The sequence below is a fragment of the Thalassophryne amazonica genome, chromosome 17 (genome assembly GCF_902500255.1).
Source record: "Thalassophryne amazonica chromosome 17, fThaAma1.1, whole genome shotgun sequence".
Classification (NCBI taxonomy): domain Eukaryota; kingdom Metazoa; phylum Chordata; class Actinopteri; order Batrachoidiformes; family Batrachoididae; genus Thalassophryne; species Thalassophryne amazonica.
In genome coordinates this window covers 24265233-24279293 of record NC_047119.1, presented here as the reverse complement: position 1 = coordinate 24279293, position 14061 = coordinate 24265233, and the positions used below count along the sequence as shown (strand labels likewise).

General features: G+C 40.4%; 1 protein-coding gene across 1 annotated transcript; it reads right to left on the bottom strand.

Annotated features, from left to right (window-relative positions):
* Positions 1-11427: 11427 nt before the first annotated feature.
* On the bottom strand, positions 11428-12366 carry LOC117529883 (myosin light chain 4-like). Its single transcript, XM_034192771.1, has one exon. It carries the CDS (start codon positions 12297-12299, stop codon positions 11691-11693), a length of 609 nt encoding a protein of 202 aa, XP_034048662.1. The 5' UTR covers positions 12300-12366; the 3' UTR covers positions 11428-11690.
* Between the last annotated feature and the right edge of the window lie 1695 nt (positions 12367-14061).

The following is a 14061-nucleotide window of genomic DNA, read 5'->3' as shown; positions in this document are numbered from 1 at the left end:
TGGGACCCACATGAATGACAGACGACGGAAGCCCCCCCACACACAAATAAGACTCAGACACGAACCACGGGCGCACACACACCACACACACACACACACACACACACACACACACACACACACACACACACACACACACACACACACACACACACACACACACACACACACACACACACACACAACTGGGACTCACATGAATGACAGACGACATACAGTATACACAGACACTTAAAAACAAAAGGGCCGTGGACAACAGACAGAACATAAACTATATACAGACAAGGACAGGACTGAACACAAATCCAAAAACAAAAGGCACAGACAGGGCAAGTGGACACACACACACTCAGCTCTCAAACTACACTTAGATGATGCTGTGGTAAACAACTCACCAAAATTTCACTGAGAACCCATTCACATGATGATGTGAAGTGGCAGATGCTGGTCGCCATAGCAGATTCATAAAAATCTGTTCTAGGGTTCGAAATTTCTTGTCTTCAATGCAGGTTGATGTAGCCAAGCAGAGGGCGGCATTGTCCTGACGGAGTTTGAAGTTTAGTGACAGTCCACTATAACTCACACAGGACACATGAGGCTGTCGGATGGTGGGCACATTCCTCGGACTAATAGTGTCATTTGACAGACCTGATTGCAGATTCACTGTTTGACAGGTCACATAATGTTGCCTATATATAGGATGTCTCAAAAAAATGTACCCAAAAAATACTCTGAAATATAAATACTAGGAAATGGTTTTACTGGGAAATAATGGTGTTTTTCTCATTTCACGAACCCTAAAGTTTGTTCTGCAAGACATTAAAATCGAGGAAAAATAGGAGCAGTTGACCCTAATTTAGAGAACAAAAATCGTCTAATTCTGTTTAACGCATCCCAAGGGCTGACTTGCATCTCTTTCCATAGAAAATTCAGTCTCAGAGCGAACTATCTCCCCAGCAAATGGCAAGGAGACTTGAGTTTGCTAGGTGGTTTTCCAAACCACTGGAGATGAATGATTTGTGTCTTAGGAACAGGAGAACAGATTCAGACGAGGAGGTTACATTGATGTGATGTAAAAAATAAGGGGATAAAACATCAAAAAGGAAAGACAACTAAAAACTGTGCATTGGGGAGACAAAATACATGCTTCGGCCACATGGTCATGCAGAAAATGTCTGATTATATGAACTGGTTTTTCTGTTCTGTCAAAATACTTTTGGGTACATATTTTTTGAGACACCCTATAACTTCAACATAACTGTGATTGCGTCATTTGCTACTGGTGCGTCAGCAAGACAGCTTTGATACATTCTTTCTCATTCTGTCATATTTCTACATACTTCTTCATGCCCAATTATACCACTGGATAGTGGGAAAACATTCGCCCTATTGAGGTTTCAAATCCTGCAAAACTTTGAAAAGGTCACCGCTCTAACATTGAGAATTGCACTGAGACGATCTGATCAGGCTGCACTTTAATCACTGCACACGGACAACAGCATTAACATCGCAACATAAAACTCTTTGTATATTGTGCCTGAAACTCTTGTGAATATACTATCTTGGTTTTTAGATGTTATTGCGTTTGTTTTATGTAAACATGTGAGAAGCTCAGGTTGTTCCTCTGTAATGGGAATCGCTGTGAGCCGCGATCGCTTCCTGTTCGTGTGGTTCTGGGGGAAAGTGAAGTTTGCTCTTTAACGTCCTGCTTATTGTCCTTTACAACACTGTTTGTGCTGTTTGTTCCAGAGTAATATATATGAAATGTCTGAAATTCGGTTTGTGTTTATTAAATTCCATGCAGGTTAAACGTAGCAGACACGGATTATTTGGAATATTTGTTTTAGCAAGTTTTCAGGGTCTCGTTCATGCAGCGTGATGAACGTTGTAACGTGATAAAAAGCATAAAAAAAATACATTTTAGTAGTATAATGTTCATTTGCAATTGTCATGTGGATTCTCTATGTTGGTTTGACTACAGCGACTCTCTGGCACGCAAGGGATTATGGGATATCTCAATAGGGCGAATGTGTCTGGCCTGGGACTCTACAGACAAAATGATGTACTTTTTCACTATCTGGGTACATTCTACAATATACATAGAGATTTTACATGTAACCTTCGAAAGCTAGTCTGAATTTTCTCAAGAAAAATACTAATGGCAAGGCGATGCTTCTACCAGGAGTAAAACAACAGACAAAGACATGATATGTATAGAAATTTAAAACTCAGGTTACTATAGAAAACTTAGGCAAAACATGATGATTTCACAGACTGCCACTTTAAATGAGATAAAATGCTTCCACTTGATATTTGTGTGTGAGGTGCTTTATACTGGCACCTGGACTGCACTATGCCAGCTTTTAAGATCAGACATTATAATATAATGCAATCCAAAACAACAGCAGCACAGAAAGGGCAATTAAAAAAAAAAAAGAAAACACAGTGCTGTCACCTCTTCGATGCCACTCAGTAAAAGTGTAACATTGTGAATCTTTTTTTTAATTTGCAGAAAATGCTATAAAACATGAAAGTTGGAACATCCTCTGAGCCAAGAGCTCCACATATATGAGAAAGGACTCAAAGTAACAGCTGCTGATTAATCACGAGGACACTAAATTACTGGCTGGCTCTCAAGCGGATGCAGAGCTGGATGCCCAGTGCACTTAGAACCCCCTTTGCATGCACTTGACAGCAGTATAGAATAAGTGCCACTTCTGACTATTTAACTGCTTTCTATACCTTCTAAAATCGACCAGAAATAGCTAAGTATATTTTAAATGAACTTAACATTTCTTATTATCAATTTATTAAATGATTCATCATGAACTTTAGCAGAATGACATTATGCTCATAATTAAATGATGCAACTATGATAACACCGTGCAGTTTCTCCCAGTACTATTCTTTTGTTTCAGTAATTGCACTCTAAAAAATGAACCGCTGTCTCAACCAGAAAAACTGATATAACAATTTACATAGATTTTTTAAAGTTATTTCAACTTAACTACAGAAGTCTTGTGGCATTAACTCAAGGAGTTAGCTTTGAGAACTGCTAATCAGCTAACTGAAAAGTTATCTTTTATAGTGCCAAACCTGATAAACTGCCTAAAAATTTATCGTAAGCTACAGCTAACCGATAACTTTCAATTTTGTCTCCTGTTACACTCTCAGCTACTAACAAGCCGATTTTGAGTTTAAACACTGCCAAAATTTTTAATAAAATCAAAGGCGATCACAAACCCAAACACAGCCAGTGAGTCAGTGCTTCTGTCTTTGTGCACTCTGCCCACTGCTGTAGGGAAGCGTCATTTACCTTGACAGCATACAGTGGTCCAGCCATGAGGCAGAGGTCTTAAAAGGGAAAGCAAGTTTGACTTATGGTTTTGATTTATAAATCAAATTAATCTGGATAGAATAACTACATTAATGTAAACTCTTAAAATGTACAAAGTGATATATAACACATATCTGTTAATTTTAAAATAATACACAAATTCTAAAGATTTGAATATTAACACATAGATGCCCAAAGGGATTATGGGTAAACTTAGCCTCTGCTAACAAAAACATTATCTTTATAATTATCAGTTACCGGATTAGCTGAACAGTGCCCACCACTGGAAATAACTAAGTTGAAATAACATGGTACAAAATGTAATCAGCAAGACAATGAGCAACATCTTGTTTCATGTATGACTGACTGATCAATCAATCAATCAAACATGCAAGTTTGTGCATGACTGAAGTTATACACATGCATGCACGCACATACACAGAGGCCACTTGGCTTTTAATATACTGATGATTTACCACCCCCTGCTGGAATGACGTGTGAGCCCAGACTTTAATTAGCAACATTCATTGTTCAATGTTGTTAGCTAATATCCCTAATTTCTCAAAAAAAAAAAAAAAAACATGAGTCCTATCAACTTTCCATTTTCATGGCGTTCATCTTTGACCCAAAACTCATAAGTATACCAAACAGCAAATGTCAGCTCTCCCCAGTTTGTCCGTGACTGAAGCCATACACACGCACACATACATATACGCACACAGAGGCCACTTGCTTTTAATATATACATGGGTGCAGGAAGAAGGCTTCAGATATATTGCTTGCCTGTACTGGTGGTTGGCTCTCACTGCAGTATTGTATCACTTCCTGTTCCGGAGCACAGTGGTGTTTTGCTGTATCTGTTAGCTGTTTAATCTGCGCAGTTAGATTGATCTAGTTACCTAGATAACGATTTGCTTCACAGTGTAATCTTCACGTGCCTTAACTAAAGCACTCCCTCTGCTGAATCACCTCTAAATTATTTACACATTATTCACTTTGTGTGTTTTTAGGAATCCGCTAGCTTACTAGCTCTTAGCCGGTTTAGCATGGCGGCTTCTCCTGTCTCTCCCGCACTTTTCTGCTCTGGGTGTGAAATGTTTAGTTATTCCTCGGCCTCCTTTAGCAGTAATGGTACTTGTAATAAGTGTAGCTTATTCGTAGCTTTGGAGGCCAGGCTGGGCGACTTGGACACTCGGCTCCGCACCGTGGAAAATTCTACAGCTAGCCAGGCCCCTGTAGTCGGTGCAGACCAAGGTAGCTTAGCCGCCGTTAGTTTCCCTCTGGCAGATCCCGAGCAGCCGGGAAAGCAGGCCGACTGGGTGACTGTGAGGAGGAAGCATAGCCCTAAACAGAAGCCCCGTGTACACTGCCAACCCATTCACATTTCTAACCATTTTTCCCCACTCGGCGACACACCCGCCGAGGATCAAACTCTGGTTATTGACGACTCTGTTTTGAGAAATGTGAAGTTAGTGACACCAGCAACCATAGTCAATTGTCTTCCAGGGGCCAGAGCAGGCGATATTGAAGGAAATTTGAAACTGCTGGCTAAGGCTAAGCGTAAATTTGGTAAGATTGTAATTCACGTCGGCAGTAATGACACCCGGTTACGCCAATCAGAGGTCACTAAAATTAACATTGAATCGGTGTGTAACTTTGCAAAAACAATGTCGGACTCTGTAGTTTTCTCTGGGCCCCTCCCCAATCGGACCGGGAGTGACATGTTTAGCCGCATGTTCTCCTTGAATTGCTGGCTGTCTGAGTGGTGTCCAAAAAATAAGGTGGGCTTCATAGATAATTGGCAAAGCTTCTGGGGAAAACCTGGTCTTGTAAGGAGAGACGGCATCCATCCCACTTTGGATGGAGCAGCTCTCATTTCTAGAAATCTGGTCAATTTTCTTAAATCCTCCAAACCGTGACTATCTAGGGTTGGGACCAGGAAGCAGAGTTGTAGTCTTACACACCTCTCTGCAGCTTCTCTCCCCCTGCCATCCCCTCATTACCCCATCCCCGTAGAGACGGTGCCTGCTCCCAGACCACCAATAACCAGCAAAAATCTATTTAAGCATAAAAATTCAAAAAGAAAAAATAATATAGCACCTTCAACGGCACCACAGACTAAAACAGTTAAATGTGGTCTATTAAACATTAGGTCTCTCTCTTCTAAGTCCCTGTTAGTAAATGATATAATAATTGATCAACATATTGATTTATTCTGCCTTACAGAAACCTGGTTACAGCAGGATGAATATGTTAGTTTAAATGAGTCAACACCCCCGAGTCACACTAACTGCCAGAATGCTCATAGCACGGGCCGAGGCAGAGGATTAGCAGCAATCTTCCATTCCAGCTTATTAATTAATCAAAACCCAGACAGAGCTTTAATTCATTTGAAAGCTTGACTCTTAGTCTTGTCCATCCAAATTGGAAGTCCCAGAACCAGTTTTATTTGTTGTTATCTATCGTCCTCCTGGTCGTTACTGTGAGTTTCTCTGTGAATTTTCAGACCTTTTGTCTGACTTAGTGCTTAGCTCAGATAAGATAATTATAGTGGGCGATTTTAACATCCACACAGATGCTGAGAATGACAGCCTCAACACTGCATTTAATCTATTATTAGACTCAATTGGCTTTGCTCAAAATGTAAATGAGTCCACCCACCACTTCAATCATATCTTAGATCTTGTTCTGACTTATGGTATGGAAATTGAAGACTTAACAGTATTCCCTGAAAACTCCCTTCTGTCTGATAATTTCTTAATAACATTTACATTTACTCTGATGGACTACCCAGCAGTGGGGAATAAGTTTCATTACACTAGAAGTCTTTCAGAAAGCACTGTAACTAGGTTTAAGGATATGATTCCTTCTTTATGTTCTCTAATGCCATATACCAACACAGTGCAGAGTAGCTACCTAAACTCTGTAAGTGAGATAGAGTATCTCGTCAATAGTTTTACATCCTCATTGAAGACAACTTTGGTTGCTGTAGCTCCTCTGAAAAAGAGAGCTTTAAATCAGAAGTGCCTGACTCCGTGGTATAACTCACAAACTCGCAGCTTAAAGCAGATAACCCGTAAGTTGGAGAGGAAATGGTGTCTCACTAATTTAGATGATCTTCACTTAGCCTGGAAAAAGAGTCTGTTGCTCTATAAAAAAGCCCTCCGTAAAGCTAGGACATCTTACTACTCATCACTAATTGAAGAAAATAAGAACAACCTCAGGTTTCTTTTCAGCACTGTAGCCAGGCTGACAAAGAGTCAGAGCTCTATTGAGCCGAGTATTCCTTTAACTTTAACTAGTAATGACTTCATGACTTTCTTTGCTAATAAAATTTTAACTATTAGAGAAAAAATAACTCATAACCATCCCAAAGACATATCGTTATCTTTGTCTGCTTTCAGTGATGCCGGTATTTGGTTAGACTCTTTCTCTCAGATTGTTCTGTCTGAGTTATTTTCATTAGTTACTTCCTCCAAACCATCAACATGTCTATTAGACCCCATTCCTACCAGGCTGCTCAAGGAAGCCCTACCATTATTTAATGCTTCGATCTTAAATATGATCAATCTATCTTTATTAGTTGGCTATGTACCACAGGCTTTTAAGGTGGCAGTAATTAAACCATTACTTTAAAAGCCATCACTTGACCCAGCTATCTTAGCTAATTATAGGCCAATCTCCAACCTTCCTTTTCTCTCAAAAATTCTTGAAAGGGTAGTTGTAAAACAGCTAACTGATCATCTGCAGAGGAATGGTCTATTTGAAGAGTTTCAGTCAGGTTTTAGAATTCATCATAGTACAGAAACAGCATTAGTGAAGGTTACAAATGATCTTCTTATGGCCTCAGACAGTGGACTCATCTCTGTGCTTGTTCTGTTAGACCTCAGTGCTGCTTTTGATACTGTTGACCATAAAATTTTATTACAGAGATTAGAGCATGCCATAGGTATTAAAGGCACTGTGCTGCGGTGGTTTGAATCATATTTATCTAATAGATTACAATTTGTTCATGTAAATGGGGAATCTTCTTCACAAACTAAGGTTAATTATGGAGTTCCACAAGGTTCTGTTGTTGTGGCTGGGGTGCCTGGCGTGCCTGGCTGCCTTTTGTTTCTGTCTTCTGTTCTGTCTTTTGTTTTTCCTTCCAGGTGGCACGCTTTTAGGACTGAGTGGCTGTGTGGCTGATTTATCAGGACCTCACCCTGATCACCTGAGGCTGATCATGTGCAGCTCGTCAGGACTCACAGCTGTGGTGCATCTACACGGATTGGAGCATGGTGGCATTTAAGTCTGGAGTACACAGTGTGTATTTGCCAGAGACTCGACCTTGTGACCAGACGGGTGAGATCATCGTCTTGAGAGCCATCTCATCGTTATGGATGCAGAGAACGTCCAGGTTTGATGCCATGGTCTGTGAAAGATGAGGGGGTGAGGTCTCACGCTCGTCAGCACACTTCCTGAGGTATGTCAGGTTTTGTGACTAACATTTGTACAGTCAGTAAATGTGGTGTCCCTCACACCTTATTATATTGAGCTGTTATGTTAGTCGTTTAATCAGCTTCCACTGCAGTGAGTAATGTGAACGGGGTGTTCCATGCCTGCAGGGTGGGAAGCTGATTAGTGATTAAGCCAGGAAGTGTTTGCTGTTTGTGTACACCTTTGAGCGGTCTCTCTGTGTGTGGAGTGTGGACTCACATGATGATTTCTTCTTTCACAGACTCTGTTTGTCGTGGCCACCTGGGGGGTGTCGGCGGGGTCCTTGGGTCCGAACTGTTTCTGGCTCTGGACCATTTGTGCAGCTGGGAGCGCACCATATACCCACCTCGCCAGTCCGCGCACTCATTTGTTATACTTTAGCATGTCACTGTTATGTTTATTAAATTCTGTTATCCTTTGTACCGTGCTCTGCTTATTTCATACTGGGTCCTTCAAACGCTGGTCGGTTCTCCATCCTGCATCCAACACATAACATCTGTGCTAGGACCAATTTTATTCACTTTATACATGCTTCCCTTAGGCAGTGTTATTAGACGGCATTGCTTAAATTTTCATTGTTACGCAGATGATACCCAGCTTTATCTATCCATGAAGCCAGAGGACACACACCAATTAGCTAAACTGCAGGATTGTCTTACAGACATAACGACATGGATGACCTCTAATTTCCTGCTTTTAAACTCAGATAAAACTGAAGTTATTGTACTTGGCCCCACAAATCTTAGAAACATGGTGTCTAAGCAGATCGTTACTCTGGATGGCATTACCCTGACCTCTAGTAATACTGTGAGAAATCTTGGAGTCATTTTTGATCAGGATATGTCATTCAAAGCGCATATTAAACAAATATGTAGGACTGCTTTTTTGCATTTACGCAATATCTCTAAAATTAGAAAGGTCTTGTCTCAGAGTGATGCTGAAAAACTAATTCATGCATTTATTTCCTCTAGGCTGAACTATTGTAATTCATTATTATCAGGTTGTCCTAAAAGTTCCCTGAAAAGCCTTCAGTTAATTCAAAATGCTGCAGGTAGAGTACTAACGGGGACTAGAAGGAGAGAGCATATCTCACCCATATTGGCCTCTCTTCATTGGCTTCCTGTTAATTCTAGAATAGAATTTAAAATTCTTCTTCTTACTTATAAGGTTTTGAATAATCAGGTCCCATCTTATCTTAGGGACCTCATAGTACCATATCACCCCAATAGAGCGCTTCGCTCTCAGACTGCAGGCTTACTTGTAGTTCCTAGGGTTTGTAAGAGTAGAATGGGAGGCAGAGCCTTCAGCTTTCAGGCTCCTCTCCTGTGGAACCAGCTCCCAATTGGGATCAGGGAGACAGACACCCTCTCTACTTTTAAGATTAGGCTTAAAACTTTCCTTTTTGCTAAAGCTTATAGTTAGGGCTGGATCAGGTGACCCTGAACCATCCCTTAGTTATGCTGCTATAGACTTAGACTGCTGGGGGGTTCCCATGATGCACTGAGTGTTTCTTTCTCTTTTTGCTCTGTATGCACCACTCTGCATTTAATCATTAGTGATTGATCTCTACTCCCCTCCACAGCATGTCTTTTTCCTGGTTCTCTCCCTCAGCCCCAACCAGTCCCAGCAGAAGACTGCCCCTCCCTGAGCCTGGTTCTGCTGGAGGTTTCTTCCTGTTAAAAGGGAGTTTTTCCTTCCCACTGTCGCCAAGTGCTTGCTCACAGGGGGTCGTTTTGACCGTTGGGGGTTTTACGTAATTATTTTTATTTTTAATTATTTGGCGCTATATAAATAAAATTGATTGAAATTGATTGATATATGGAGGGTGGAATTTGTAGATCCTGTGTTTGTGTGAATGGCATATTATGATGTTTTTAGCTAATAATTTGCTGTTGTGGTGAAGAGAGAGTTGCTTCTTTGCATCGAATGGAGTCATCTGAGGTGTTTCAGGCATTTGATGAGGATGCCCCCTGATCCTCTCCCTAGGGATGTCTTCCAGGCACATCCAAATTGGGGGAGGACACGAGGAAGCCCCAGGACATGCTGGAGGGATAATACTTCTCACATGGTTTGGGAACACCCCGGGATCCCCCAGACAGAGGTACATATGGAAGTGTGCAATGAGCTGCTTGGTCTACTGCCACCATGACCCAGAAACAGAAGTGGCAGAAAATAAATGAATCCATTTACTTATTTTTGTGTCTTGGGAAAGGTACCAAACCTATGTCCTGGGTTTCTGTTTGTTTCTCTATTTTATTGCTAATCACGTTTGCAGTGCACAATAAACAAATGCACCCACACATAAATGAATGCACCAAGTTCTAGGCTCTCAGCTAAAGCCAGACTAACCAAACTGCTTTTGATGGGAATGTTTCAGGTTGGTGTTCAGCACTTTGATGCTTTTAAGGTGCAATAGTCATTAATTCAATAAATAATTTTCTATACCCTTTCATTCCAATTCAGGGTTATGGGTGTGTGTTTGTGTGTGTGTGTGTGTGGGGAGTAGCTGGAGGCAGGGTACACCCTGGCTGTCAGTCTATCTCTATATAGCCAGACAAACACATTCATGCTCTCATTCACACAGAGGTCTTAAAGTGCTATAAATAATAATAATAATAATAATAATAATATGCCCTGTGACAGATTGGTATTCCGTCCAGGGTGTACCCCACCCCATGCCCTGTGACTGCTGGTATAGGCTCCACCCCATGACCCTTAATTGGAGTAAGTTGGTATAGAAAATTGATGGAAAATAATAATAATAATAATACGTATATAAATTATGTAATATCAGAAATAATATTAATTGTGTTGATTTTATTATTATTTTTATTATTATTATTATTATTATTAGTAGTAGTAGTAGTAGTAGTAGTACATAGTAGTAGTAGTAGTAGTAGTAGCAGTAATATTAATTAAAGTCACATTTCTTGGAAGACTATTATTGTGACAGATCTACCAAAACCTGAATGAATTAAGTTGTTTGAACTTAAGTTTGTAAGTATGGTTGATCTAACTTGCTAACGTAAGTTCAATCAACTTAATTCCTCCAGGTTTTACCAATTGTAATGCTTTCTTAAGTTGCTTCTTTTTTCAGTGTATGTTTGGTTTCCATTAAGTTGGATTTGGAAAACACTAACGTTGTCGAGATGAATGTTGGCCCATCAAATTGATGGATTTAACTTGTAGCCCTGGCATAAGATTGCCCCTTCCCCATTTTGTGCAGAGGTTTTTTTTCTTTTCGTAGAAATAAAAATTCCATATATTTGTAAGATGTGGTGCAATAAGAAGTATGCACAAAGCCATGAGAAGGACAAATCTTTGCGCGGGGAACTGTGTGTGTGTGTGTGTGTGTTATATCTTCATGCACTCACAGCAGCTGTCGCTCACTGACAAGCACAATCTCTCATTCATTCTTCATGCCAAGACAAATCAGGCACAATCTATTTTGAAATGGAACCAAAGTTACATTTTTTTTCAGCAATACTTTGACCATCATTCACACAGTCGCCGTTTAGAGTTTAACAGTTATATTAGGAATTTATTAAGCAATTTTGCTTGAATTTCCCACTTCAACATGCATGCTGACTTTTTAAATGATATCTTGTGAGGCTGTTTGCAATGACATTTTATTTGTAATGTCTCCTTGTTAATGGCTGTCCATATTTTCTCTTTGGCATTTCATTAAATTTCAGAGAGTTTACAAAAACAAATCATGGGGTTTTACAGGCAACATTCTTTCACTGATTGTTCACCGGTGACAGCTTCAGAATAATTTCATGCACAGTGAGATGCTCGTCACTAAAATGACAATCATTCAACAAGTATCCAGAATGCGATTATATCAGTGAAGTCTTTATTTTTAATGTCCGATTCACCCGGAGAGAATATGCTTTACAAAGGAGGCGTAGTTAATGCACCCGTTGGCGTCCTCCTGCCCCGACATCAGTCTGTCGACTTCGTCTTCGGTCATCCTCTCTCCCAGCGTAGCCAGCACGTGACGCAGCTCCGCTCCCATGATGGTGCCGTTCCCTTCTTTGTCAAAAACCCGGAGCCCCTCCACAAAATCTTCAAAGTTGCCTTTGTCTTTTGCTCGCGAGATGTGTTGCAGCATCGGCAAGAAGGTCTCAAAGTCCACCATTTTGGTGCTCATGTCCTCTGGTCGTGGTTTCCCGAGTACCTTCAGCACATCTGCATTTGTAGGGTTCTGGCCCAAAGCCCGCATCACATCCCCGCACTGGCCGTACGTAATCTTCATCTCTCCAGTGGGTGTGCGGTCAAACAAGGTGAACGCCTCCTTGAACTCCTCGATCTGCTCAGAGGTGTACTCAAGAGTGATGCTCTTGGGGTCAAAGTCTGGTTCCTTGGGAACTTGGGGCTCTGGTTCCGGAGGCGGTGCCGGCTTACTCACTGGAGCCGCATCCTTCTTCACCTCTGGCTTTTTGGGCTCTGGCTTCTTGGGCTCGATCTTCTTTGGGGGCATAATGCTATGGATTTCAGAGGTGAGCTGAGAAACAGGCAACTAAGAGTCTGGAAGTAGTACCCAAGCACGGCTAGCCACAGGTTCTGCCATGGCTTTATACGTGCTTTGTTTGGGGAACCAGATAACAATTCCCAGCTGCACACTATAAAAGGAAGAAACCCAAAATAGATCCCCGTTGCAAGTGATGTCAACATAAAGTATTGTTCTCAGCTGCTGTCATCCAGCCGGCAGAGCTATTTGCTGTCTTTAGCGAGGGTCCAGTTGCATTAGTCTGAAAATGCTCTGTCTATCTGATGGACAAAGGGATCAGAGTGCCGCCAATGCGTCAAGCACAAGAGGGTTTATTGAGCAAAATAGCTTGGCTCACTAAATATGGAAACTACTCCTTTCTGGAACGTTACTCATATCAGTAATTTGTTATAAAAAATTCACAGCTAAATGCTCTGTATCAGGCCATTAGCACTTGATCATCTGTGAAACTACTTTAACACCAATATATTAGAAAGGTGTAAACGTAAATGATCTTTCCAATTAACAGCTAAAAAAAACTTGCAATTTATGCTTGTTTTGTCGAAAAATCTTTTTAATGTTTATTTTTTTTTTTTTCCGTTGAGCAATTTTATGTGTCTCAGATTATAAAGAAGTAGCTCCTTGATGGCTGATAAGAGGCATATTTAGGAACCCTCTAACGGGCAAACTCAGAGAGCCTAAAGGGACTCTTAATTAATGCTTTATTAAAGCCTAATGTAGTGGAAAGGTCAACCAGTTAAGCTCATAAATGTTAAAAAGACATTCTATGTTAATATCTGTTGTAGGTCACGAAAGATGACTGTGTGCTACATGTACCTAATTAGAGGGAACACATTTTAGACCCTTTTGTACTTAAACTTAGGGATTTCTAAATCAAATTAAATGTAAAATCAAACATTCATTATTGCGGTTCACTTGTACATGGTATTTAGATGTTCTGGCATTGCTTTAGCTTTGATTTGAAGGAATTGTGCCTCCAGTGTTCTAGGCGTGTGGATGTCATCATCTAGGTGGATGATACTCTACACTGTAAAACTCAATGAGTTATTTGAACTCAAAGCATTTGAGGAAACCATTTGCCTTGAACCATTTGAGTTTGCCAACCTAAATAAAATAATTTTCAAAAATGTAATAAAGTTCTAGTAACTTAACAATTTATAGTTAATTAAACTTATGCAAATCTAATTTATGTTTTTCAATAAAAAAGTGACAAATTTCTGCCTAAAAAAATTGCATTACATTTTGGATTAGATTTTTGATGCATTTTTTGGTTTACTTGTTGACTCTGCGTGGTTTTGTTATAACTCCACCCATTCGCTCCCCTCGTAACGCGAACTCATGATCTCTGGCATGGAAGTCGGACTCTCTAACCAGAAGGCTAAAACCCAGGGTTCTGGCCTTGCGACCAGAGAATTCTTTTGAGCTGTTGGGAGTGAGGTTTACTAACTACATATGCACAGTGACACCTGCTGGCCTCCCTTACATAAACTCTATTAAAATGAGTTCATGGAATGCACTGGAAATACATCACCAACACTTAAATGCCCCAAAACTTTAAATGCACTTAAAGGAACTGAGTTGTTATGACAACAATTCATTTTTGAGTCAGTTTAATTAATGGAAATGAGTGACTGTAACTTTTTTCAAAGTTTGAGTTACATTAACTTTATTATTGTATTAAAATGGAGTGTTTGGTTTAACAGTATACTTGATCAGTGATGCAGGTGCACGT

Bases quoted from the DNA above. Each gene is read 5' to 3' on its own strand.
- LOC117529883 (XM_034192771.1), bottom strand. From the start codon at position 12,299: ATGCCCCCAAAGAAGATCGAGCCCAAGAAGCCAGAGCCCAAAAAGCCA.